Source organism: Onychomys torridus, chromosome 3, assembly GCF_903995425.1.
Source record: "Onychomys torridus chromosome 3, mOncTor1.1, whole genome shotgun sequence".
NCBI lineage: Eukaryota > Metazoa > Chordata > Mammalia > Rodentia > Cricetidae > Onychomys > Onychomys torridus.
Window position 1 is genome coordinate 87,990,830 of NC_050445.1, and position 24,302 is coordinate 88,015,131.

The 24,302-nt window shown below is 41.1% G+C and overlaps 1 protein-coding gene across 3 annotated transcripts in view; it reads left to right on the forward strand.

The window, feature by feature from the left end:
• The window catches only part of Mitf (melanocyte inducing transcription factor), a 217,018-nt gene that overhangs the window by 126,715 nt on the left and 66,001 nt on the right, over window positions 1-24,302 (forward strand). For all 3 annotated transcript variants that reach the window (XM_036182288.1, XM_036182289.1, XM_036182290.1), the window contains exon 2: window positions 7,453-7,702. In XM_036182288.1, coding sequence (XP_036038181.1) covers window positions 7,453-7,702 — 250 coding nt within the window. The remainder of the gene's footprint in view (window positions 1-7,452; window positions 7,703-24,302) is intronic.

The window sequence follows — 24,302 nt, forward strand, 5'->3', positions numbered from 1 at the left end:
TTATATGTGCCACCAGCCCTGTTGTGTCTGGAAAATATTATTTTTCTTGGAGTTGTCCACCACTTCTGGCTCTTAAAATCTTCTTGTCTCTTCTTCTGAATAGATCTTTTAGCCTAGAGGGGAGGGATGTGATAAAGACATCTCATTTAAGCCAAGTGCTCCAAAGTCTCCCACTCTCTATAAAGTACCATCTACTGCAAGAACAAACTTCTCTTGTGGGGCTTGAATGATGCACTGATTTATGGATATAGTAGCATGTCATTAGGAGTCATTTTATTGCTATTTTTTAGCAGAATAAAAATAATAGGTTTTCCCCTAGGTTCGTGACCTAGTCTCAGATTCTTGGTCACTTTAGTAATGTCATGTAGGAGTTCCAGCTCATGGAGTGGGCCTTCAATCCTATCAAAACATGGTTGGTTACTCCCATAACATTGTGCCATTATTGTACCGGTGGGTCTAACCTTGCAGGCAGATCTATACCATAGTTGGGTTAGACTGATGATTATTTTTCTTCTCAGGTAGCATGTATAGCATTTTCCAGCACTATGCTTCCTACTCCACAAGGGTGAAGCTTGTAGTTGAGCACCAACTCAACTTCTCCGTGTTTGATGACATGAGAATATGATGTCCTTGTTGATAAGTTCTTACTTTGGCTAATGACTCAAAAAGGTGTAACCTAGTCTTGGCACTGTTAAGAAAAAATGGAATTATGAAATTCACACTAATGGATGGAGCTAGGAACAATCATTCTTAGTGAGGTTACCCAGCCCCCAAAAGACAAACATTGCATGTTTTTTTTCTTATTTGTAGAAGTCAGCTTTTAAGATTTTGATTAAGTGCATATCATTCAGAACATCCACAGAGACAAAGTACCAAGGTGAAACCGATGATCTCCCAAAGACAGGGAACTAGAACATCATGTTGTGAAGGGATACAAAGTAAATGAGAATAGGAGAATTAAGTGGGAGGGGGTGAGAGGGCAAAATAGAGGTTTACAGTGTCTCATTAACAGAGATGGGCAGTTCCATTTGAAGGCTGAAGAAGTGAGAAACACTTGTGAGACAGTAACAAGTCCAGCTTCAGCAGTCTGGTGTTGGAGTGCCTGGAAGAGGCAAAGGTTAATTGCAAAGGTCTCCAAAGATGGCATTTCTCCCTCCTCATCAGTTTATTTAATGTAAATCTTGTCAGCACAGCCCTATTTCCCTACTTCATCAATTACACCATTATGCTACTGTAGGAAAGTGCTGAATATACTAAAGCATACAAATAGAAATAAAAATGACAAGCTCAAATGCATATACTGGAATGTTCTAGCTGAATTAAGGATTTCTTAGACTTTTGATTTAATTTATTATTGAGTTTACTTATGTCTGGTATCTGCTGATCCAGCTTAGAGAATATGAACAGTGTCTCTACTTTCTACCTACTAATTAGGCTCTTGTATTGGTTAGATAAAATGTCAAGTTTGAATTCCATATAGCTTGTGTGCATCTTAATTTTTTAAAGTTTTCTTTTCTTTTTTTTTTTTTTTGTACAAATGAAATGCACAAATCTCCAGAGTCGGGACCACCCAAGTTTGGACTCCACGTTGTCCCAATAGCACCAGGCCATCAGAAAAGTTTCAATTATTGATGGGAAATTTTTAAAAAGGGAGAAGAAATATCTGTGTTTGACACCAAATGGTGATCACTGGCACCTTCCATCTTGATAGATTTTATTCCTAACTATTGTCAGCACTGTAACAAGTGTGATGGGATTTCATTTTGATATTCCCTTGCTCTTTGTATATTGAAAACATCACCCTGAGTCATGTGTAAGTCATGGAAAGGTTGAGCTCCTGGCAGAACTGCTCCATCACAAATGACAGACACCAAGACTGCCACTTCATGAATATCCATGTGTCAACTTTAATTTGTTGTCTGCAGGCACTTTGAAAAGCTGAAGAATGTTTCTTAATGGCCCAAGTCCCTGGTTGAGGGCATCATCTGTGGATGCTCCTGTGAGATCCTTTGGCTTAGGGTAAAGTGTTCTGTAAGCATGAGGAGTCATTGGGAGTTTCTGGGTAGATGATTCTGTTTGGTTTCAGTTTGTTTGGCCTTCTGCTTCTGTCCCATCACTTGAGGACTCTGCTCTCAGAGACTTGGCAGGGCCTGCTTGGCTCTCTGTAGCATGGCAGTAGGATGGGACTTTTCTGGGACACTGAAGAAAGTGTTCTTGTCTGAGTCATGTCCCTGAGTTTTTGTTAAACACATCTGTGATCTTGGGTGTTTTATTACTCGTTACCAAACACAGCCAATATCAGAATGGACTAGAGACGTTTTGTTGATTAATTGATTCCTAGGTCTTACTAAACACATCCACATTCCCAGGAATAGGATCACGCATCTTCACTTTAGACAGAATTCTTACAACCAAGCGTTTGCATTCAGAAACCCAGGAAGTTCATCCTCTCTGGGGCGTCAGTACTATTGGGTCTTCCGTGTCTCCATCGTGTATCTTAAGCCCAGCCATAAGCTTTCCTGATTAAAAAAAAAAACAAACAAACAAACAAACAAAAACCTTGCATCCCACTGCAAGCAGAGACTAGGCTCTGAGCTCTGTATATTGAATGACTAGAGCAAAGGTGTGTGTGTGTGTATCAGAGAAAAATGCTAATATTCTCACCTTACAGTTCACAAGAGAGTGCAGGTTAAATCGCCTTCTCTCTCTATGTTGTCAAGTTGTGTTCTCAGAATTTTACAGGGATACCCTAAAGGTTGTAAGGCTTATCTCCTTTAGTCCAGACTTGTAACAAGGCTTAATAAAATTTGTCTCATTATGTCAAAATGAAATGGCAAGTTCATAACTTAATTCTACATTTTACCACTAGTTTCATGGTCATTGTGCCAAGACATATGTATATAATACATATGTGTTTCCGTCTTTACCACAGTACAAGGGGGAAAATGTATTAAAACATTTCAAAAATCAGGAGAACCAAGGAGGAAAACGCTGGAGTCATTGAGCACTTTATGGGGTGTCTATGAAAAGAGTTTATTCTGTTGGAGAAATTCTTGTTGTTATTTTTATTTATTTATTTGAGTTGGGGGTCCCTTTATATCTCCCTGACTAGGCTGGAACCCACCATATATACCAGGCTGACCTTGCACTCATAGAAAAACACCTGCCTCTGCTTCCTAAGTGCTGGGATTAAAGGTTTTCCTAAGTGTAGCAGAAATCTAGAAACACTGGCAAGTTCCATGGTTCTCTCAGGTTTTCTGGGTTTCAGCTGACTGGATTTCCAGGACTGCTATCTCTAGATCAGAGATGGATTTAAAAGGTCTCACAATGAAGTTCTGGCATCACTGTTAGAGGTAAGGGATTAGCATGTGATGCTGGCCAGATGTTGGGGATCTCATGGAATTTCTAATATCTTTAAGTGGTTGGGAAAGCTAGTGGAATAAAATATTTGGATTTAGGAATATAACAGGTAAGACAGAAGAACTCTGTCTATATCCCTTTACCATCATAGAGAAGGAGACTTTGAAAGCTAAAAATGTAATTCGTCAGGAGGGGTGGTAACTGAGGCCGCATGAAAGTTTACGTCTTGCCCATGTGCTGCATTCCAGCTGTCTTCTTGAGCACTTTATCTAACATTTGCTCACTCAGTGTGTAGAGGTAGGTTTGGGGGACATTCAGAGAGGTTGAATAGCCCATTAAAGCTCACATTACTCAGCAGTGGCTGAGTAAAACTTGAGTCCACTTTGTGACCTCCTGCTTGACTAGTATGGAACATATCTCATGCTCTAAATTCGTTTGGCTAGGAAGCCAGGGAGTTGTCAGCAAAGGCACATGTAGCACATCTTTCTGAGAGAGAGATGTACACCTTCCCATGCAGAACTAGAGCAGAATCCAGCAGTCTAGAGATTATTGACTTCCTGTGAAAGCATCTGGGTAGAATTAGTGTGCTCAGGGCCACACTGTGGGGTTAGAAGCCAGATGTCTCTTGCACCTGGCAGTAACTATTCAATCAATAACTTCATATAATCAGGTTAAAAGGAATCATACTCATGGAATTAGGATTATCTAGCTAGAGCTGAGGTTTGTGGGCCCAAGGATGAGCCCAGTTAGCTATTAAAATTCAATACATTCAGACATCTCTGCATGTGTGTCATTAGTGGCTTCTTCAGGAAATCCTCATTTTTAAAAGTAGCCATTCTAGCCACTTGGAATATTCCTTCCCTAAGCTTCCATTCCTTACCTAGACTTCTATTCCTTATCAACCCTTTCATAAAGGCACAAACTGTGCTCCCTTGTTCTGTGAATGGGGTAAAATCTAGTTGTGTCTGTCACTGTCTACAAGGTGACAATTGTAGGGTCAGTTGTTTCTAGGAGAAGTAGATACTCAAAAGATGATGAGCTCAGCTGCGAACCTGCTTGTCACGTCTCACAAGGTGGAAATACCCTACAGGGTATATGTACATAGTTAAGTAATCCCAATGTTTCTGTTGTCCTGTTCCCTTAGAAGCCTTGTTAAAATGTCAATTAGCTGAGTTTTATTCTATTTCTATAAATATAAACTATGTGTACTATCATTTCTTTCATATGTTTCCTGTATTTGTACCATTTTATTGTACAAGTCTGTATTGTTTCTTTCCTGGTGGGCCATTATAGAAGATACTTTAAATAGTGTTGTTATTGTGGTTTAAGTATGAAGCCTTAGTGGGCTTGCTCACTAATAATTTTCGTTTGTCTCTGGGATGCTTTACTGTTAATTGAAAGGATTTTCCCCCTGGTATTGCAGCCAGTGCCTTGTCTTGTGCAGTTAATTAGCACGATTATGCTACAGCTCCTTTTGCTCCTTCACAAAGGTTTGTTCTTGTTTTTATCAAAAGGATCATTCTCTCTGTGACTGCTGGTACCTGACAGGCTTTGAATAGTCAGACATCTTATTTATTTTTAAATAGCCACTTCCCAACTTTTCTTGGCTTAGGAAAGTACATTCAAGCTTTGAAGACTCACTCCAAAGTGGGAAATACATTTTCTTCAGATGCTCTTTTTGGCAGATCTTGTGTGAGTAAATAGACGATTTTAGATTAACAGAGCAATGAATTAATTGATTATGTGGAGGAGTTTACAATGTTCATAAGGGAAGTATAGATGCTGCTTGCTCAGTGTTCTCTGCGTGTCATTGGAACGTTGAGGAAAATGGCACAAGGAAGATGTTTTATGTTTGGGGGCTGTTGAAGACACCCAGGAGAGCTCATAGCCTGGATTAGGACACTGTGATCCCTTCCTGCAGTTAAAGTATTATCTGATAGATCAAGTCTCCTTTCTTCTAGCCTAGCGGTGAAGTTGATCATCTTTCATCTGCCATTTTTCTTTAGTGTCTAGTGTATAGATTGCCACTGAAAACATACTTTGGCTTTATTGTAGCTTAAAGGAGAAAAGTTAAAAGAAAATTGATTTTTTTTCCACTACGTTGATCCCCACTCAGGCAAGTGTGGTCACCCTACACATTCCCTTCGAGGCTCTCTGTGGATTTACACACACGCATGCTGGGCTTACTCTGAATCAGTCTGCAAATGTACTTTGGAATTCAAGTTTATGATTTATGCTTAATGTGTACACATCTGCTTTGCTGTTCAGTTTGCATTTTTAAGGAAATAAGGTACTATGTTGCTGAATTCATGTCATAATTTAATTAATTGTGGTCCTATATGAAGGAAAATTAGGTGACTCAGGATATTTTAAAACCTTACCTCTGTATATGTGAATTCTTCCATTTTTGAGTTCTTCTGACAATTACATGTCAAGGAACTTTCTGAAACAAAATGAATAATTTACTTTTAGCTTTTGGATGTAATTTTCTTAAAGGTTAATAATAATACATTATCATTATGCTTTTCTTGTCATGAATGTTTTTTAATTGGGTATTACCTAGAGTGATATTTTTCACATGGATTTAAAAAATTATTCTATTGTATAGTTTTATTCATATTGGCAGATTTGTTTTTATGGCACTTAGTAGATACATGATATTAAATTTTATGAATTATTATAATTTACTGAACCAATTTTCTGCATGGATAATAAATAAACTTCTGGGTGTTTGGGGGACTACATGAGAGTGTAACACAAATCTGTCCCGTAGCACACCTGACACTTGTGCAGCCTTTCTGTCCTTAGGTTGTTCACAGTGGTAGCATGGGGCCTCGGGACCTTTGTCTATGGTAGGAAAGTAAACAGTGCTGGGCTTTGCACTCAAGAGGAAAGTTAAGTCCAGATGCTGCTCCTGAAGCGTGATGAATGCAAATATTCATTCCCCGCCCTCTTTCGAGAAGCCAGAATCTTGTATTACAAGCTTGCACAGAGATTTGAATAGCTATAATTAAGTTTGATTCCTATACTGGATGATAACACTGGCAAGCACAAACATTTATCAGGGCAATGCTCATTGTAGATGGGGATTATGGGGATTATATTGCTTTATTTAAACCTCACAACACCAGTCCTTAGGAGTGAAGGCTTTCAATATGAGCGTGCATTCATATTTAAAGAGCATATCCCTACTTTTATAAGTGGGTACAAAGCTGTATACTGCTCCTCCAGGTATAGAAACCCAGGCAGAAAGAGGTTTATTATTTGTTCATATCACAGAGTTGGCAAGATAAGCAACCCAAAGTCTCACCTCGGGAAAATAGGAACTCTATTAGTCTTACCTGTCTAGCATTTAAGCATGTTAGGTAATAGTGAACAGAATGAGTCCTTGTCCATTGGAAGTAGACCTCATGGGGAAAGCATAGAACACTGGTGCCTTGGACATGCTCAGATGAGTCACAAAGAAAGACACACAAAGAAAACTAGGAGGAAAAGAGTTGGGTTGTCAGTCAGCTTCTCTTTTGTCTCCTTGCCCAAAACAGGGGTGGAGTGCAATGTCAACATCTGGCCCAGATGCTTCTTCATTAATGATTTGTGTCATCTCTTGTCTTCCAGGTTTTTCCCATAACAGTGCCTTCTTACTAGCAACCATATTAAACATCTTCAAGGAGTTTAGATAACACGTAGGAGTCATTGGCTAGTTAGACTTCGCTATTTAAAACAGCAAATCAAGTAATTTATTTTTAACTGTGGAGACTTGGGTGCTTGGGAGACATTGAGATGGATGGCTTCTAGTTGCTGCATATGGTGGCATTATAGTCAGTGGTGATGAGTGGTGTGTGGCATAAAATGTCAAAAAGAAGTAAGTGATTTGATAAAAATACCTAGATGCAATCAGCCTGACTTATTTAATTCAACGCCTAATGACTAGAATCCTGTCACCTCTTGATTTTCAATTACATGGAGTACCGTGCCTTGATTATGTCTGTGCAGACTCACCTCTTAGTTGGGTGGCATTTAGGATACCCCGCAATGCAGGTGATGGGTCTTATCAGGATACTAAGTGCTGTGTGCCTTCTGGTTTCCCCACAGCAGTTCTGCAGAGCATCCTGGGGCCTCCAAGCCTCCGTTAAGCTCCTCCAGTATGACATCACGCATCTTGCTACGCCAGCAACTCATGCGTGAGCAGATGCAGGAGCAGGAGCGCAGGGAACAGCAGCAGAAGCTGCAGGCAGCCCAGTTCATGCAACAGAGAGTGCCCGTGAGTCAGACACCAGCCATCAACGTCAGCGTGCCCACCACCCTTCCCTCTGCCACCCAGGTGCCGATGGAAGTCCTCAAGGTAAGTGAATGTTGCCCTTGTGTTTGGACGGAGTCTGTCCCTTCTCCACACCCTATGTGTTATATTCACTGGACGGTGTCTTTGCTTGTCTTGGTATTAGAGTCTTATTTATAAACATCATGTCCAGTGGTTCCAATGAAGCTTTGTCTTATAAAAGAACGATTTGAACTAACTGTAAATGTTATAGCAACCTGAGAATGGCAGAAATGGTCAATGTTTTTATGACCAATCCCAAATGGGATCTTGTGTTTGCTATAATGCAGCGCATTTCTCTGTCTTGCTTTTGGAAATGGTTTCAAGCGTAAGATTTATCTGAAAGAAGCCTCGTCTAGATACTTGTGTGTATGTTTTCATAAATGCTTTCCAGGGCTACACTTTAATGTTGCTCTCCAGTTAGCAAATCCTGCTGGCCCTAGAAGCTAATTGTTTTAGAAAGTCTCTTCAGAAAGAAAACTGTGGTCAAGCGCTCTGTCTGTGCCTTAACAACCAGACTTCATAATCCTTTTACACCAAGTGAGCTGTCTGCTTTCTCTTTGATTTCTTGCTAGAGTGGAAACTGCAGGAGCTTGTTAACGTTCTTCCATCAGGGACACATAGCTTCCTAATTACTAGAGGAAGTTGTAGCCGCTCTGAGCATAGACCTCCATCTCCCACATTGTCTCCCATGCCACATGGGGAGTTGCCTTGTTTCATAAACATTTCAATTTGTAAATATGACTGGTTCAGGAAAATCTAAAAGTAGGGAAACTTCCTTGCTTTTTATTTATTTATTTATTTATTTATTTATTTATTTTACCCATCCACCTAATTGATTCATTCTGAAGAGCCAAGTGTTCCTGGTCATTAAGCAATGTTGAACTCCTCGGCCTGCACATTCATTGTTGGTCTTTTGCTTATATCTTTGTGCTCAGAAAAAAAGAAAGTCCCTCCATCTCCCCCTACTTAAAAGTTTCTTATTAAAGTCAACAGGAGTGATGTGCTACACACAGGCTCTGTCAATGATCTTTTCCACGAGGAAAGGGATTCTTTGAAAACCAACTTTAAAGTAGCACATATTTATTTACAAAGACTTTAAATTTAATGACACCATTATGGAACTCTTTGGTAGAGAACCCAGTTGAAATTTTGCTAAAGCAAAAAACGAGGCAACTGGTGTAGCAGCATAAACTTTTAATTAAATATGACTGAAATTCTGAATAATGCCACAATTATGCCTCTTTTGTTCTTCTACTACCCCATCTTTTTACTCCAGAATAAACTATACATGGAATCTCTCTGTTCTGCCTGAGTAGAATTGATAGTCCCCATTTAATTGTTGCTTCCTATTTGCAAGAGTCATTATCATTTTGTTTATACTTTATTTAAGCAGTGTGACTTTTATGATAACAAGATGCAGATAAGTGTATCGGTTTTATTAACTATAATCTTAAGTTTTTTAACTGAAAAGCAAATGTTAGGGGCAGTGACATGGATTTGAGCATAGTGGTTAACATCCAGTTTGAAGGTAATGCTTAATATTGGTATTGAGGCATATTAAATCGAAATAGATTTTCCTATTAGAATGGTTATATGGGTTGGTGGAGAAATTACCACAAAATGAATATGTGGAAACATCATTTCAATATTATCTAAAGTTTATATAATTTCTAAGTGTTTAAAATGTTATTTTCTAGCCTTGTTACAATTAACATCTAAATGAAATAATTTGAATAATTTATGTATTTTCCCTTATATTCTGTTTATCCTGGTAACACTGGATTGAACTGCAGTCTCTCCCAAACTAAAGAATACCAGGAAAATGCCCCAAGTTAAAGCAAAAATAAATAATTAAAACTAAAAGACATGACCCACCCGGAAGTGCCATTGGTTAAATGTATCTGTTGCGTTCAACTGTCATTACCTCTGTTTAACCTGAGAGTGTTTCTCCTTGGGCTGTATAAGAGAGTCAAGTGTGCCCCCTAAACGAGAAGGACTTGTTAGGCTAACCTTCTGTGGGAGCTGATAGCTGCCTAGACAAGCTTTGGTGCCTTTAAGTCAAAGACCAAATGAAAACAGAATTTCATTCATTTGAAGTAATATTGTAAGACATTCACACAAAATGTTAAGGCAAGTTTCCTGTTGGTGATTCCTTATAAAAATAGTTTCATTAGGTCAGTGTATGAAAATACTAGAAATGCTTCATAGAAATGCATACAATACTGCTCTTTTTTCTATTGTGACTTTTAAATCATATAACACAGTTTCCTGAAGTAAATGGTTATAGAGAAATAGTTGATTTGTTCAATCTTGGACAGGTTTTTTCTTTTTTTTTGGTGAATATATATCTTCAAAACATTAGTAATGCGAACATAGGCTAATTGCATGCATTCTGATGTGCTGTATTCCATTAAACACATTTTTTTTTCTGATAGTACAGCCTCAGTAAAATATTGATTTGGTTTTTAAAGCTTTAAGTGGCAGTCCGTGCATACCCTTCTCCATGAAGGCAGACAGGTACTGAGGTGGAGAGTGCCCAGTAAGTGTGTTTCCCACCGTGTTTGTAAGAACATGCTAGAAGAAAGGCCACAGTTTAATCTTCACGTGTACATGCACACACACAGTCCTGTCTCCAGTAACCCACTATCAATGGATTGAACTACTCATTTTGACATGTGAAATCAGCATTTTCAGGTTAATCCCTTTCCTTGGCAGCATTTCACTCAAACTACGGAGCTCTGTGAAGCATGTTTAAAAATTGTTGACATCTGAAAACTTAGGACTCCTTGGAATTTGTATTAGAGAATGGAAATTCCCATAATTTCTTCCTCAGTCCTTGGCCATGGCTCATGAGGTGTAACTTCTGTATTCTATATTGGTTTCATTAATTTCTGCATTTATTCCTCGTATTAATTTTCACATTGGATGACATAGAGTGTTGGGTCTTATTATAGGTATCTGTACATTAATGAAGTATTGATTTGGTTTCTTAAGAACAAGCTAAACAATTTGGGAGGGTAACACCAGCATGCTTCTTTACCATAAATAGTGACACTATGGATGCATAATAGATTTTTCACAATTGTGAACATACCTGGTATTTCAAATTGTGAATTCAAAGAAAATTTACTAAGAACTATTTCTGGAGCACTTTCTTCTGTATGGCAGGCAAGTCCTACAGAACTGAGGCTTGAACTTGATGTAAACAAAATCAGAGACAGGAGGGATGACCTTTAGTCGTGGTGGGTTTCACAGCTACAGGAACATCACAGTCCTGACCGAGGACTTGGTGCTCACATACTCACTGAGCTTCTCCTGTCCTTGGCTCATTTCTCTATCTTTAATTGATTATTGGAGCAGCTGCTACTGTGATCTGAGACCGTCAAATTTTTCAGATGAATTCTCCATTATCTTCCCCATAGACCCTAGCAATGCAGAGCATAATAGTTTATAGTTTGTGTTCATTTCTCTGTTGGGAAACTTGTGGCTCCTGTCCCGCTCCCTCCCTGCTTTCTGATAATTGAAGAATCTAAAGGCTAGCTCTTCTTCCTGTTGTACATTAAGTTTTCCCTTACCTGTTTTGGAGCAAGCGTTGATAGATGAAAGGAGTTCATTTGATGCTTTATTGCTTTAGTATATTTCATTTAGTTTGAAGGAACTAATTTTTAATATTTTTCTCTTTTTCTAGATTGTTTCAGGGAATGGGCAAATTGTTTATCAATTAGAAATAATGCTTGCTGTCCATCAAACACAGACATGCTTTTGGCAGGACCCTGCATGTTGTAAACTGTGTTAGCTTGGGCATTTGTGGGAGAGGGGGTGGTTAGCTTATCAACACTCTGCCCATTTAAGCAGAAACTCTATTGATTGCTGCCTGCAGACTCTAGCGCATGTTAGACTAGTGTAGTAGTAGCTACATCCCAAACTCGGTATCTCGGTTTCCTGAGATATTTAGCTGGTATTGATGAAGCTGAATCTCATCACAGTGGATGTGCAAGGAAAGAAAGCCGTGGCCTCTCTCAGGTCAGCTTGCCTTGGTCCCTGAGTTGGGATCTGTAGCTGTCCCCAGAAGATATGACCTGCCATGTCTGAGTTCTCCACTGATTCCATGTTCATACATTTAAGCTGTCAATCGGTGTGACATACATGGCCTGCACACCTTGATTTCAGAGAGTTTTATAAATATTGGTGCCCTGGTGACTTTTGCATAGAACTGTATGTCTTCAAGACCGTGTCATTATTTAGAGGGAGAAGGAGACTCAGTTTCCTTCCACAAACAGCTCTCCCTCCCCTGAAGAGATACTTTATGTCCCTGGAGGGTCAGACTTGTTCCTTGTCACCTCTAAGGGAATTTTCCTTATTTTTAAAACCCACTAAGTGATTTTTGGAGGTTGTAGACTGTACGTGTTAGCTTCCAACAGATTTCCACTGTAGCAGGCAAAATCCACTAGGAAACATCTAAGTGGCCTTGCTTCCTGGAGGATCTTTCTGCCATTTCCCTTGTTACAACTCCACCATTGCCTTTCACAGGGGGCACTGCTTAAAGACATGTGATGGGCAGTGGTGGGCATGTAGACATGACCCTGTGTGTATCTCTCTGCATTGTCTCTACTTTTGAGACTATACAATCCCCCACTCTTGTCTGGGCCAAGTGGGGACTCTCACTTTATCTCCCAAGCCAGTGGATGTCACTGGTGTGCATAAGTGCCAGCTTGCTTGGCACTACCTGGGAGTCATTCATGTCCCATATTGGAAACCCCTATGAATGAAGAGTCACTGATGTCAGGGCTGGCCCAAGAAGGTATTCCACTGAGCTGTCTTGAGTCTCACAATCCAACTTAGCACAAGCCACAAGGGGCAAGATGTGCTCTGAGCACGTTGGTTCAAGTTCTTTTGGTCTCTGTCTCCACTGCTTTTGTGACGGGTAAGTAGTGATACAGTGTTTTCTGGATAAGGCCCTCCTTACTTGCATTTGTAGGCAACTATCCACAGCAAAATATCCAGCCTTACAAATTAATTTGCATTTTTCTGAAAATATGGAAACATCAGCCCTCGTTACACTTATACCTGGTACTGTCAGGAAAAAAAAAAAAAAAAAAGGAAGGCACTCTCCTTTTATGACCTCAAGACCAGTGTTTTGTTTTGATTTTACTTTTTATGTGGCCTGGGGTTCTGTGTGGCCAAGGACTTCCATAGAATCTTGATTTCTACTTGGCTTCTTAGATTGGGGCTGGCTTGGGGCAGCAGTTCATGGTGGATATGTGAACCTCACAGCATCTTGTCTTAGAGTAGGAAGGTCTTTAGTTTGTCTCCACAAGCCACTTGGAGTTACTGGAGGCACCTTGTGGATTTATGTGAGAAGAGGTGCTAACTTGCTGCTTTTCATTTTGTCGTGACAAAGGAAGACACAGTTCGCTTCCATCTATCATAATTCCCCACTACTTGGGGTAAGGGCAGTATTGTATGGAAATTATTATTAAGGGATGGGACTCAGGGTGAGGTCTAGCACCAGGGTCCGGGGTGTGTTTAGTTTAATGGACTCTATACTGTGATAACTCTTTAATGTGACAAGGCCTGTATGTAGATGTACAAACTCAACAAGGGTAATAGCTTCTTCCCAAGGGGAACTAAATCAGTTTTTGGAGAGCGAGAAAGTCCAGGGCTGGGAGATGGGTAACAATGCTTGCAGTACAAGTGTGTAGACCTGAGTTTAAATCCCAGGGACACGCATGCGAAGCTGGGAGTGGCTCTGTGTGTCATGGGAGGACAGAGACAGGAAGATCCCTGGACTTGCTGTTAGCCTCGCTCCAGATTCAGTGAGAGACCCTGTCTCAAGATAATAATGCTGAGTGACAGAGCAGTCCACCCGACATCCTCTTCTGACCTCCATGCATATAAGAGGTATAATACATGACATCCACGTATGCACATGCACGTACACTGCACACATATGCATCACTTTTTTTGTGGTTTTTCTAGACAGGGTTTCTCTGTGTAGCTTTGAGCCTTTCCTGGAACTCACTTGGTAGCCCAGGCTGGCCTAGAACTCACAGAGATCTGCCTGCCTCTGCCTCCCAAGTGCTGGGATTAAAGGCTTGGCCACCACCATCTGGCTGCATCACATTTTTAACACACACACACACACACACACACACACACACACACACACACTGGCACATGCGCACACACACCATAGATGCTGCAGTTGTCTGTAGCCTTCCAAAGCTACAGTGCACAGCTAGGAAAGCCCTGTTAGTGTGTCTGTTAAATTTTGGGGAGGTGCGGTAGAAGAGGCAGCAATCAGCAGACCACCTGAAAGGTCTCAGAGGCACACTAATGAGGGAAGGTTGAACAACGTCACTCTTGAGGCTTCCAAATTTTTCCTCTCTCCCCATTGAGCTTCAAGAACATCTGTCAGGATTCCTACAGTGTGGCTTCTGCATTCTGGCTGGACGTAGTCCCACAGTCACACTCGTGTTTAGCACAGGGCCATGGTTCTAATTCACTCCCATCTCTGTTCTGTGAGGCTGTTATTAGCATCCCCATTTCACAGATGCCTGGATTGTCATGGAGGAGTTAGATGGGTCTGGGAAAGTCCTAAAAGTCCGAGATGTTGTCAGGTTAGCCTCCTGGCCCACAGTAGCTGGTATCTTTCTTGGAATGAATAACTGTAGGAGCTTCAGGAGAAGATATTCAACCCCTCAGATGGTTTGGCAACATAAGAGCCGATAGCACATGTTCATCACAGAGTTTCTGGCTATGGCTTAAGACTTTGATAGGAATTAATTTGATGACATAGCAGAAAGGCAGGGCAGCTTCACTGGCTTCTGGAACTGATTGTGGACACGTCTGGTGACAGGTTGAAAATGTGACGTATTTTAGTTCATTAGTCTCTTAATAGCTTTGTGGATATACAGGACTGGCGCAGGTAGGGAACAGGCATATGGGAATCACTGCTGGCCTGTGGTCATGCTGTTGAGCCCACATCCTATGCTCTCTACTAGACTCCCCTACTCCCAGCCCAAGGGCGTCTCAACCGCCACCAGGAACAGTGCTGTATAGTGAAGAGGCAAGCCAGAGGGAAATGGCAGTGGAAGCTTTTGGACTCAATACAAAGCTCCACAGTCTTCATTCGGGATTAGTCAAGGCGTTCTCTGTTGAATAATTAAATTTTCTTTCCTAGTCTCTAAGATGTAGGAACTGACCGCCTTTTTCCTACATAAGAATTCTGTCCAGCCACACTGACCTAGATGATAATTTTTGGTTTAGGGAGAGTTATCATTATGGGTGAAAGAGCATGTAACAGGAGGTTTCCTACAAAAGCATCCGAAAATCCAAAGTCAGGGCCATTTACATTCTAAAGATCTCAGTGGCTCAGCCTACCCCCAGTTCATGTGTGCTCTCCGTCTCTGTAATTAATAATACCTCCGTGTGGATCTAAGTGGTTTTTATACACTCGCTGTAGGAATTTCCCCCTGAATTTATGGTTCCATTTTTGTTGGCGAGGATGGGGGTTTCTCTTCCCTCCACTCCTCCCTTCAGTATCAGAATTTTCGCTGTTATTTTAGCACTTAAAGCCAGAACTTTAGCTCTGCTTGTTTTTCTATTGGCTTGTAAGTGATTGCCAGCTGTAGTAATGATTATATTATTGCACAAGAAGGTCAGAATCCCCTCCACAGATGTCACCTGTTTCATCTCTGCAGTTAAAGAAGAGCTAGGTTTAAAGACTACTGATAGATGTAAGCATGCCTTAGAACAAGAGAGACTATGGACACGTGTAAGCAAAATCTAAATTTAGCTTCACCCCACTAAAATGAGTGGCTGGATTTGTGTTAAAATATGTAAATTGGCACAGTGGCTTTGCTCAAGGTGATAGCTGCAATCAGGACTAGAATATTGGCTCGTGCCCCGAATGTGTCTCTTTTTATTGCCTTTTTGAGTGTCAGCCTAAACTTGAACACTGTAGCAGCATCCCACATAGCATCCCCCAGCTTTTCTGATCTTGTTTATAATTCCATCACTACGTGAGAAGAAGATGAAATAAAACTTGGTGTATGGAGAGCACATAAACCAGGATGCAGTTAACATAGAATGTTCTAGAGAGAGTACTGCTTTAATCACTGTTTAAAATGGATAATACCAGAAGATGGTCCAGGTGAGTCGAAGGCAAATGTTCCTCCTGGAGATCTTGAGGATGTTGCTGGGTTTGAATGTAATGCCAATCATAGGCTTTTTCCTTTAAACTAGATTTGGGGCTTTAGGGTGCTGGAATGATAGCTCAGTTGGTGAAGTGCTTGACTTGCAAGTGTTAGAAGCTGTGCTTGATCCTTGCACCCAGGCCTACAATCTCAACACTGGGGAGGCAGAGACAGGAAGATCACTGGAGCTCACTGGCCAGCCAGGCCTGCTGAATTCATGAGCCCCGGGTCCAAGAAAGCCCCTGTTTCAAGATATAAGGCATAGATTGACAGAGGAAGACACCATGTCAACTGCTAGCCTTCACATCCATGAACATGTGTATGTGTAGCCACACACATGCACACACATACATGAGACACAGAACCTAGGAGACTGGGTGCATGCAGTCTTTATGTAACCAAAGTGGATGTTTTGAATGCATTTTACCTAAGAGTTTAGTGAATTCCTGTTCACCTACTACTTTCTGAGGAGCACACTGCTTCTGATGGGTGGGTTTAGAAGACTCATGCACACCACACAGGTCTTGCAGTTTTCCTAGAAGCAAGATAAAAAGGTTCAGGGATCTGGGCAATTAAAAACGAGCAGAAGGAATTTAATTACCCAGTTGTGAAGGGTTTTAAAGAGTTATAAAGAGGCCTAAAATAAAAGATAAAATTCAGATTGCTCCCTTCCTTACCAATGGCATACATAACTCCGTTGTAATCTCCTCTGTTGGCCCTGGTTTTTATATAATTAAATTTCAGAGGTTGGAAATTTTGTTGAGACTAAATTAGAAGTGACAAACCAGAGACATTCCTGCCAGTTAGGAAAGGATTAACAAATTCTTATTGGCCAACTTACAAATATGTAACATTTTTCACACTGTCTAAAGGTGACAAGATCAGCCCTGTTTTTCTAGTGAACTAGTAAAAATTAGATTAATAAGTACCAGGCAATGAACCTTTTCTTTTGTCCCCCCCACCCAAAGAAGTCTTACCTTTGAGTACTCTAGCTGTGGAGCTTGGTGCCTTAATTAGCCCCATGTTCCTTTTACCTCCTAGGAAATAAGTACAGGCTAAAATTGGGGATCAAGACACAGACGTACATTGACTTAGCACACGCCGCCAAGTAATTCATCAAGGAATGTTGGTAATTAGTCCTGCCTCTTTCAACTCTTGGCTTATTTTATAAAACTGGTTGATTTAAAATAATGCCTGCTGATGTATTGCCCACGCGTTTTAGGATGGGGACTTGGCTCCTCAACAAAAGCGAGATTGTGTCCCGATGGAAAAGCACCCTTTCGGTTTTGTGTTTTCGCAGATTCTGAAGGTCCATCTCTGTCCCCCATTAACTTGGTGCACATTCCTTTTATTTACCCCATTCAGCGTTTCACGGGGCCTCCTCTTTTTGCCTTGGTGGGAAGAACAGGGGAGAAAACTTAAAAAATAAAATGTAAGCTCCCCGGGGGTGGGTGGGTGTAAGGAGCTTGTCAAAGTGTGTCAGTTGAGAGCGGTTTGATGGAATTTCATTGGAATCCTTCATCTTGTGCAAGCTGCAGTAATGATCTTCTTGTATTGTTAAATGCTTGCTGATATTTATGGCAGACAGATTAATCTCAAAAGGTTGGGTTTCTGGGGTGAACAAGACCTTGTGACTACAGCCTCAAAGTGTGTGTAGTTAACTGTTTTAGTAGTAATAACCTGGATGTCAAATTCCCACACTAAGTGGTGTATTTACCATTATGCTTTGAGATGTGGCTCACACTCAGAGCTGCTCTTGAAAATCTGGTGTTAGCCTGAGCCCAGTAATGCACCAAGTGACCTTGGGCATAGCTTTCCTCCTTGGACATTGGTATTCTCCTCTGAGAACTAAGGCAGTGGAGTCTGCTCTAGAGAGTCTGGAGATGTAAACGAAGGATCCACCTGCACAGTACCACTGGTCAAGTGGAATGTGAGCCCAGCTTTGACTTCAGATCTTTGGGTACTCACATGAAAGAAGGAAAAGAAACAGACAAAATTAATTTCAGTGTATTTTACATTACCCAGTGTATCTAGAATATTATTATTTCAATATGTTATATGAGAACTAGCCACAGAGCTCTAACCATTTTTTTCCTTATTAAGTCTTTGTATTGAGCATCATACTGTCCTCAAATTTGCTCTGAGTTTGAATCTCATAAACTTTACACTCAAAAGAGTATATCTATTTGCCCAAGTTGTTCTAATCCTGTTTAAAAGATTTCTAGTAACTGGGCTGAAGAGATGATTTAATGGACAAAGGGTGTTGTCATGCAAAGGTGAAGAACAAGAGTGGATTTTACTCACTACAATCTATGAGAAGCTATACAAAATAGCATGCATCTGGAATCCCAGTGCTCTGTGGGAGATAGGAGGTAGAGATGAGAAAATCCCAGGAAACTCAGGGGCCAGGTAGCCTGGTGATCATGGCAGTCAACAACAAGAACCCCTGTTTGAAAAGGTTGGGTGATAAGAAGCAAGAATTGTGTTTTCCTCTAACTCTACACTTGCATAATGACACACACACACCTAAAGTCACACACCTGAGCACACTCACGCAGGATTAAAGAAAAAGATTTCCAGCAACTAAATTAAATATTTGTTTCAATTTAGATCTACATGAGATAGAAATTTCAGCTCCTTCTGAATTGGCCTCAGTCCCAAGGCTCAGTATGGCTGTGACCTTCGGTTTGGACAGCGTAGATCTGAAACATTTAGCATAATGTTGAGTACAAGGAAAGTCCTCAAGGAAGAACTCTGCTTTGGTGGTTATAATACATTTATAATATCTAGGGAGGGGAGATTGCTTACTTGGCAGAGTGACTGCAAGCATGAGGGCCCATGTTCATTTCCCAGTACCCATATGAGAAGCTGGTCAAGGAGCATGTAGTCATAATGTAAAAGTACAGACAGACAGACAGACCCTTGGGGTTTACTGACCAGACAGCCTAGTCTAATTAGCGAATTTCGACTGTCTCGAAAAACAAGGTGAATGGCTCCTGAAGGACAAAACCCAAGGTTGACCTCTGGCCTCTGCATATATACAAACACACATGTGCATACATACCTACATACACATATGTACCTGCACACACATGAACATTTATAATGCAAGAACACATCTGCATACCCACATGTACCTTCACACTTTACAGTGACTTGTATTTATTAATCACTGAGCACAGTAATTATTATCATCACCCCTAAGTTGTAGTCTTCATGTGCCACTATTACACCTGCCCATACAGACACAATTTAGTTATTAGTTTCCTTCTCATAATTTTGACCCATGTTGACTGTTAACATATCATGCATGACTGGCATTTCCTGTTAAAAACAGCTTCTGTGGGAGAGAGCAGTGAAAAGACACCCTCCCCTGAGGTGCCAAGAGCCTTCCATTCAGACACGAGTGTGGAGGCAGCTCTTGACTTGTTAGTCACACATCTTACTCACACTCTCAGTCCAGGTTCCTTTCCAACCTACACATGTCACACTTGCATAGCACTTCCCCAGACTGCTGAAGATGTCTGAAACTCTGGGAATGCACAAACATTCCATCAGGTTCTCGGTGTCAAGGAGACACTGAAGAATCAGATGAGTTACCCCGGTTTGTCATATAGTGAACGTTAGATAATGGCTTGAGTGCCTTTTGCTTGGCGTGGAGTTTTATGGGTGATGTTTACTTTCTTTTCTCACTGAACTTTCAGAGCATTTTAGGGAAATTTCAGCACAGCCCATAATTCAGTAAAATTAGTTCTTATTCACCAGGCATCCAAGTTTTCTGTTCTCATGCTAATTCTCAACCATTTTTAAACCAGAAATAACTCACCTAACGTGATAATTTATTTTGTTAAGTACCTTGTTATTCTTAGTTGAAAGAATGAGTCCATTATATTGGGATTAGTGCACTGTGGACAGGTTGTGTTCTTCCTGTACGTCCAAAAGCCTCCAAAGTCCCAGCATACTTATAAGCATGGAAGCCAAGACAAAAGAAATGGTCCTGATGCTACAGCCTCAAGGAAGAAAAAAATTCTTCTTCTTCTTCTTTTTTTTTTTTGAATTTTCCGGTTTCTCAGTTGGGAATCATGTGGTTTCCTCAGATGGGAATTGTGTGTGTGTGTGTGTGTGTGTGTGTGTGTGTGTGTGTGTGTGTGTTTAATTATTTATGATATAAACTATCTATTATAGCCTTTTATTATTTAAAATAATATCTAGCCAACCTTCTGGCCATTGTCAATTTCATTTCAGTTTCCTAGTAGCTTTGTAGGTTTCTTTTAAAAGCTCAGAGCTAAATTTTCTTCTTAGTTTATTAATTGGCACAATCTTGATATAATTTCTAAAACTATTGTGAACGTGGGCCATTGTGTTTATTTTCTGTTGACACTTGGGACATCCCATATTCATAAAGGGAAGACAGACTGGCTGCCCTGAAGAGACGTTGAATGTGAACACTCTCCATTCTGGTTGACTCAAAGCTGAAATGCTCAGGGCTTAACTGCCAGCCCTGCCCCTTAGAATGTTGTCTGTATCTCAGAGCTTTCTGAAGTGTGTTCAGGGCCCCAAAGGCCTTGCATCCCCTAGGGCCTCACTAAAAAGCAGATTTCCTCTGCCTACCCTACACAGTCTAGGCCACTCCAAAGTAGGTTCGAGTTTAAGAGTCGCTGACAAAGAAATCTGGAAATCTTCCAACACCACTGAAAAGATAAGGAAGTCCAGTCAACTAGGCCTCCTTCATGGAGGGTTTCTGAGGTCCTTTTAGGTGTAAGGATTCATGGTGACCCACCATCAAGGCCCCTCTGGGCAAAACCGAGAAGAGAGGGAGAAGTGATGGCGATAAGCAGTGCCTCCGGAACTGACCAGCAGAGGCTGCAAAGTCCCCAGTAGCTATTCAGTCTATTTTGGATAAATCCATTATATGCAAATTTGATTAAAAATACAACAAACCTTTCAAATCTGGAGTAGATGACATGAGAATCAGAAGAAACTCTAGCGTTCCTGTCTTAAGCTACAGAAACCACTGGGCCTCTGAGAGCTGCAAAAAGCACCCAGATCCCTTGGTTCACAAAATCTGTGAATTCTGCAGAGACCTCCCGTACATTCTCCTCCTAAATTCAGACGCTGTTGTGTTTAACAAAATATAAATCAATTATGTGAAGTGCATGTTTCAGTTTTTCTCCCCCCGCCCCAGGGTTTTTGTTTGTTTGTTTGTTTCTAATCAAGGCAAACCAAAGGGCAACTCTTAATCAAATAGGAGCTTGAAACATAGGCAACTGCTATGTTTTAAAAACTGGTAAAAACACGAGGATGTGTGTGCCCGGTGGGAGGGTGGTGCTGGTCAACATCTGGGGTCTTTCCTCATCGTGTTCTGTCTTAACTATTTTGGTTCAGGGTCTCCAAACTGGTCCTAGCGCTTGTTGGGTTGTTTAGGCAGGTTGCCCAGTGAATTCAAGGAAGCTACTCATCTCCTCCATCTTCAGCACTGGGATTATACAGACCCTTAACCACAGCGCACAGTATTTTGTGTGGGTGCTGGAGAACCAGACTCAGTTCCTAATACTTACCTGGCAAATAATTTAGCAACTGAACTATATTCCCAACACCAAAGAATTAGAGCGGTTGTAGGTTTGTAGCAAAACTGAGTGAGAGGAACAGAGATTTCCCCTTTAGCTTCCTCCCTGACCTTCACCCTACATGTGCGCAGCCTCCCCACCCCAGTTCTCATCATTCCCTCAATCACAAGGTCCATCTGTAGCAGGGAGTGAACAAGCTTATGGGCATATCATTGCTATGTCAAGCCTGTACTTTACATCAGGTTCACCCCAGTACCTTTTGTGGGGAGAGAAGAACATCTAGTAAATTTATCCATTTATCATCGGGGGCATCTTTCCACTGCCTGGGGATTCTTCCTGCTCCTCTGACATAAAAAGCTACTACTCCCTTATAGGAAACAATCTTTTTTTTTTTTTTTTTTTAAAAAAAATGATAGTTAGATTATACTTTGGAAATCAACTTAAAGTGTGGATTTAGTTGAATATAACACAAAGTCACATTATTATTATTATTATTATTATTATTATTATTATTATTATTAACAGCAGCTGGCCCTGGCTGCCTGCTCTTTGACATCAAGGGTCTTTCTTCTGACGTGTGAGTATGATCAAATTGGGTTTTCCCTCGTCACTGGAGTGCTGATATCTACAAAAGTGTATTTCCTTCTTTTCTGCTTCACTGTCTCAGTTTTCTGCCTTCAGGTTGTAGATCAGGTCACACAGCCAGCATGACTTGCTCTTTGGGAAATGATTGGTTCATAATTTGGGAGGTATCACAGAAAAAGCAGCGCTTTCTAATGCTGGAGTTCTTTAGTTCTTTATGGGACGGTGGGAGGTGGGGGGCACATGCATTCTTGTCAGTATGGGTGTACATATACATGTATCTGTGTGTCAAGCCCAATGGACACCCTGGGGGTATTGCTCCTTGGAAACACGGTCCATCTTTTTTATTGAGACATGATCTCTTACTGACCTGGAGCTCACTGAGTGGCTAGCCATCCAACCACATGGATCCCCTTGTCTCTGCTTCCCTGGCCCTGAGATCACAGAAGCATGCTTTTGCACCCACATGCTTTTTATGTGGATACTGAGAATCAAACTCAGGTCCTCGTGTTTGTACAGCAAGCACTTTACAAACTTGGCCATCATCGAGTCCTTAATAGAGCTTTAGAAGATGCACATCTTAGCCTGGTGGCTGTGGCGCACACCTTTAATCCCAGTACTCGGGAGGGAGAGGCAGGTGGATCTCTGTGAGTTCGAAGCCAGCCTGGTCTACAGAGCGAGATCCAGGACAGGCACCAAAACTACACGGAGAAACCCGGCCTCGAAAAACCAAAAAAAGAAAAAAGAAGATGCACGTCTCTAAAGTGAGCCATGCCACACACTCCACTTCGCCAGAAGACGCTACTTGAGTCCTCATCTCTTGTCTTCCTTTCTTCCACACAATTATTAAGAACAGGAAGTCAGAGGAGCTGGGAATATGGCTAGTCAGAGCACCAGCAAGCCCCTAAATTCACCCATCTCTGCCTCTATATTACAGGTTACAGGTGTGCTATCTATGCCCAGCTCTTTGCACGGGCGGGGTGGGGGTGGGGGGATTTGAACTCTGTTTCTCATACTTGCATAGTAAGTACTTATACCCTCTGAGCAATCTTCTAGGCCCATTAAAGCTTTTTCAGCCAGTTATTGTTGAATTACATTTCAGCAGCAAGAACAAAGGACAATTTAATTCTTTTTTTTTTTTTTTTTTCCAGAGCTGAGGATCAAACCCAGGGCCTTGTACTTGCTAGGCAAGCACTCTACCATTGAGCTAAATCCCCAACCCCGACAATTTAATTCTTAAAAAGCACCTGGTTCTTCAGGTTCTCAGAACAATAACATTTGGGGAAGGTGAATTTTGAGATGCCTGGTCATAGTTTTCAATCTTCTTGACTCCCCCCCCCCACCCAGCCCATAATGTACCCTTTATATTGAGGTCATCAAAGTTGTTTTGAAGATTAACATGGAACAAGTTATACACACAGAAAATTCTGGGGAGCATGGTAAAAACTGGGATTAAATTTTCAAGAAAAATTAATAGAGATGTTGAGCTATCAAAATGTTTCTGATTCAAAAATTAAATTTTTGTTATAAACCCAGAAGCCATCATCTTGAGCCTGGAGCCCACATTAAATATGTGTGACCATGCCTGATTCTATTAATATTTAACTTTCTAAAGTATTATTTTTCTTCAAGTAGAGATTAAAAATATATTTAATTGCAGCCTCTGGCTAAGCCCCAGGGCTTGCACTGTGGAACCAGCTAGACATTGTAGACAATCAGACTGTACTCCCAGAGTTTTTAAAGTTATTTGGCTTAGAATTTCCACGGTATGTTTCTCACGTAGTAATCCACAGCTAAATTGCTTCCTCCCATCTAGACTGGATTTATTTTGATCTCTGTGTTCTGGAATTGCCTGGTTTCTTTCTAGGTCCTGCTGCCCAGCCCAACCCCCATCTCTTTATAATGGAAATACAGTTTTAACATTTTCCTTTGTTCCTCTTTTTCTTACATTCTAGAAGCATGTCAGCCTGAGTGCTCTGTTGTCAGTAGTGGTGACTTGATGGCCTTTCTGTTTGCTCTTGAACCATTTACCCTATTTTCAACATATTGTTCTACTTGAGATAAGACTGGAGGCCATTGCCTTCTGTGGATCCTGCAAACTTCACAGCTTTACTATTGTTCCCATGGCTGTGAAATCAAGCACACATACGTGGCCTGCCTCAGCATGGACCTCAGGTGTGACCTTGGGGAAGTTCTGGGGCTTGATCTCCACGTCTGGTCTCAGTGAATGAGACTCCCCTCCCACCTCTTACACGTGAAGAACCCACCCCTTTGTCT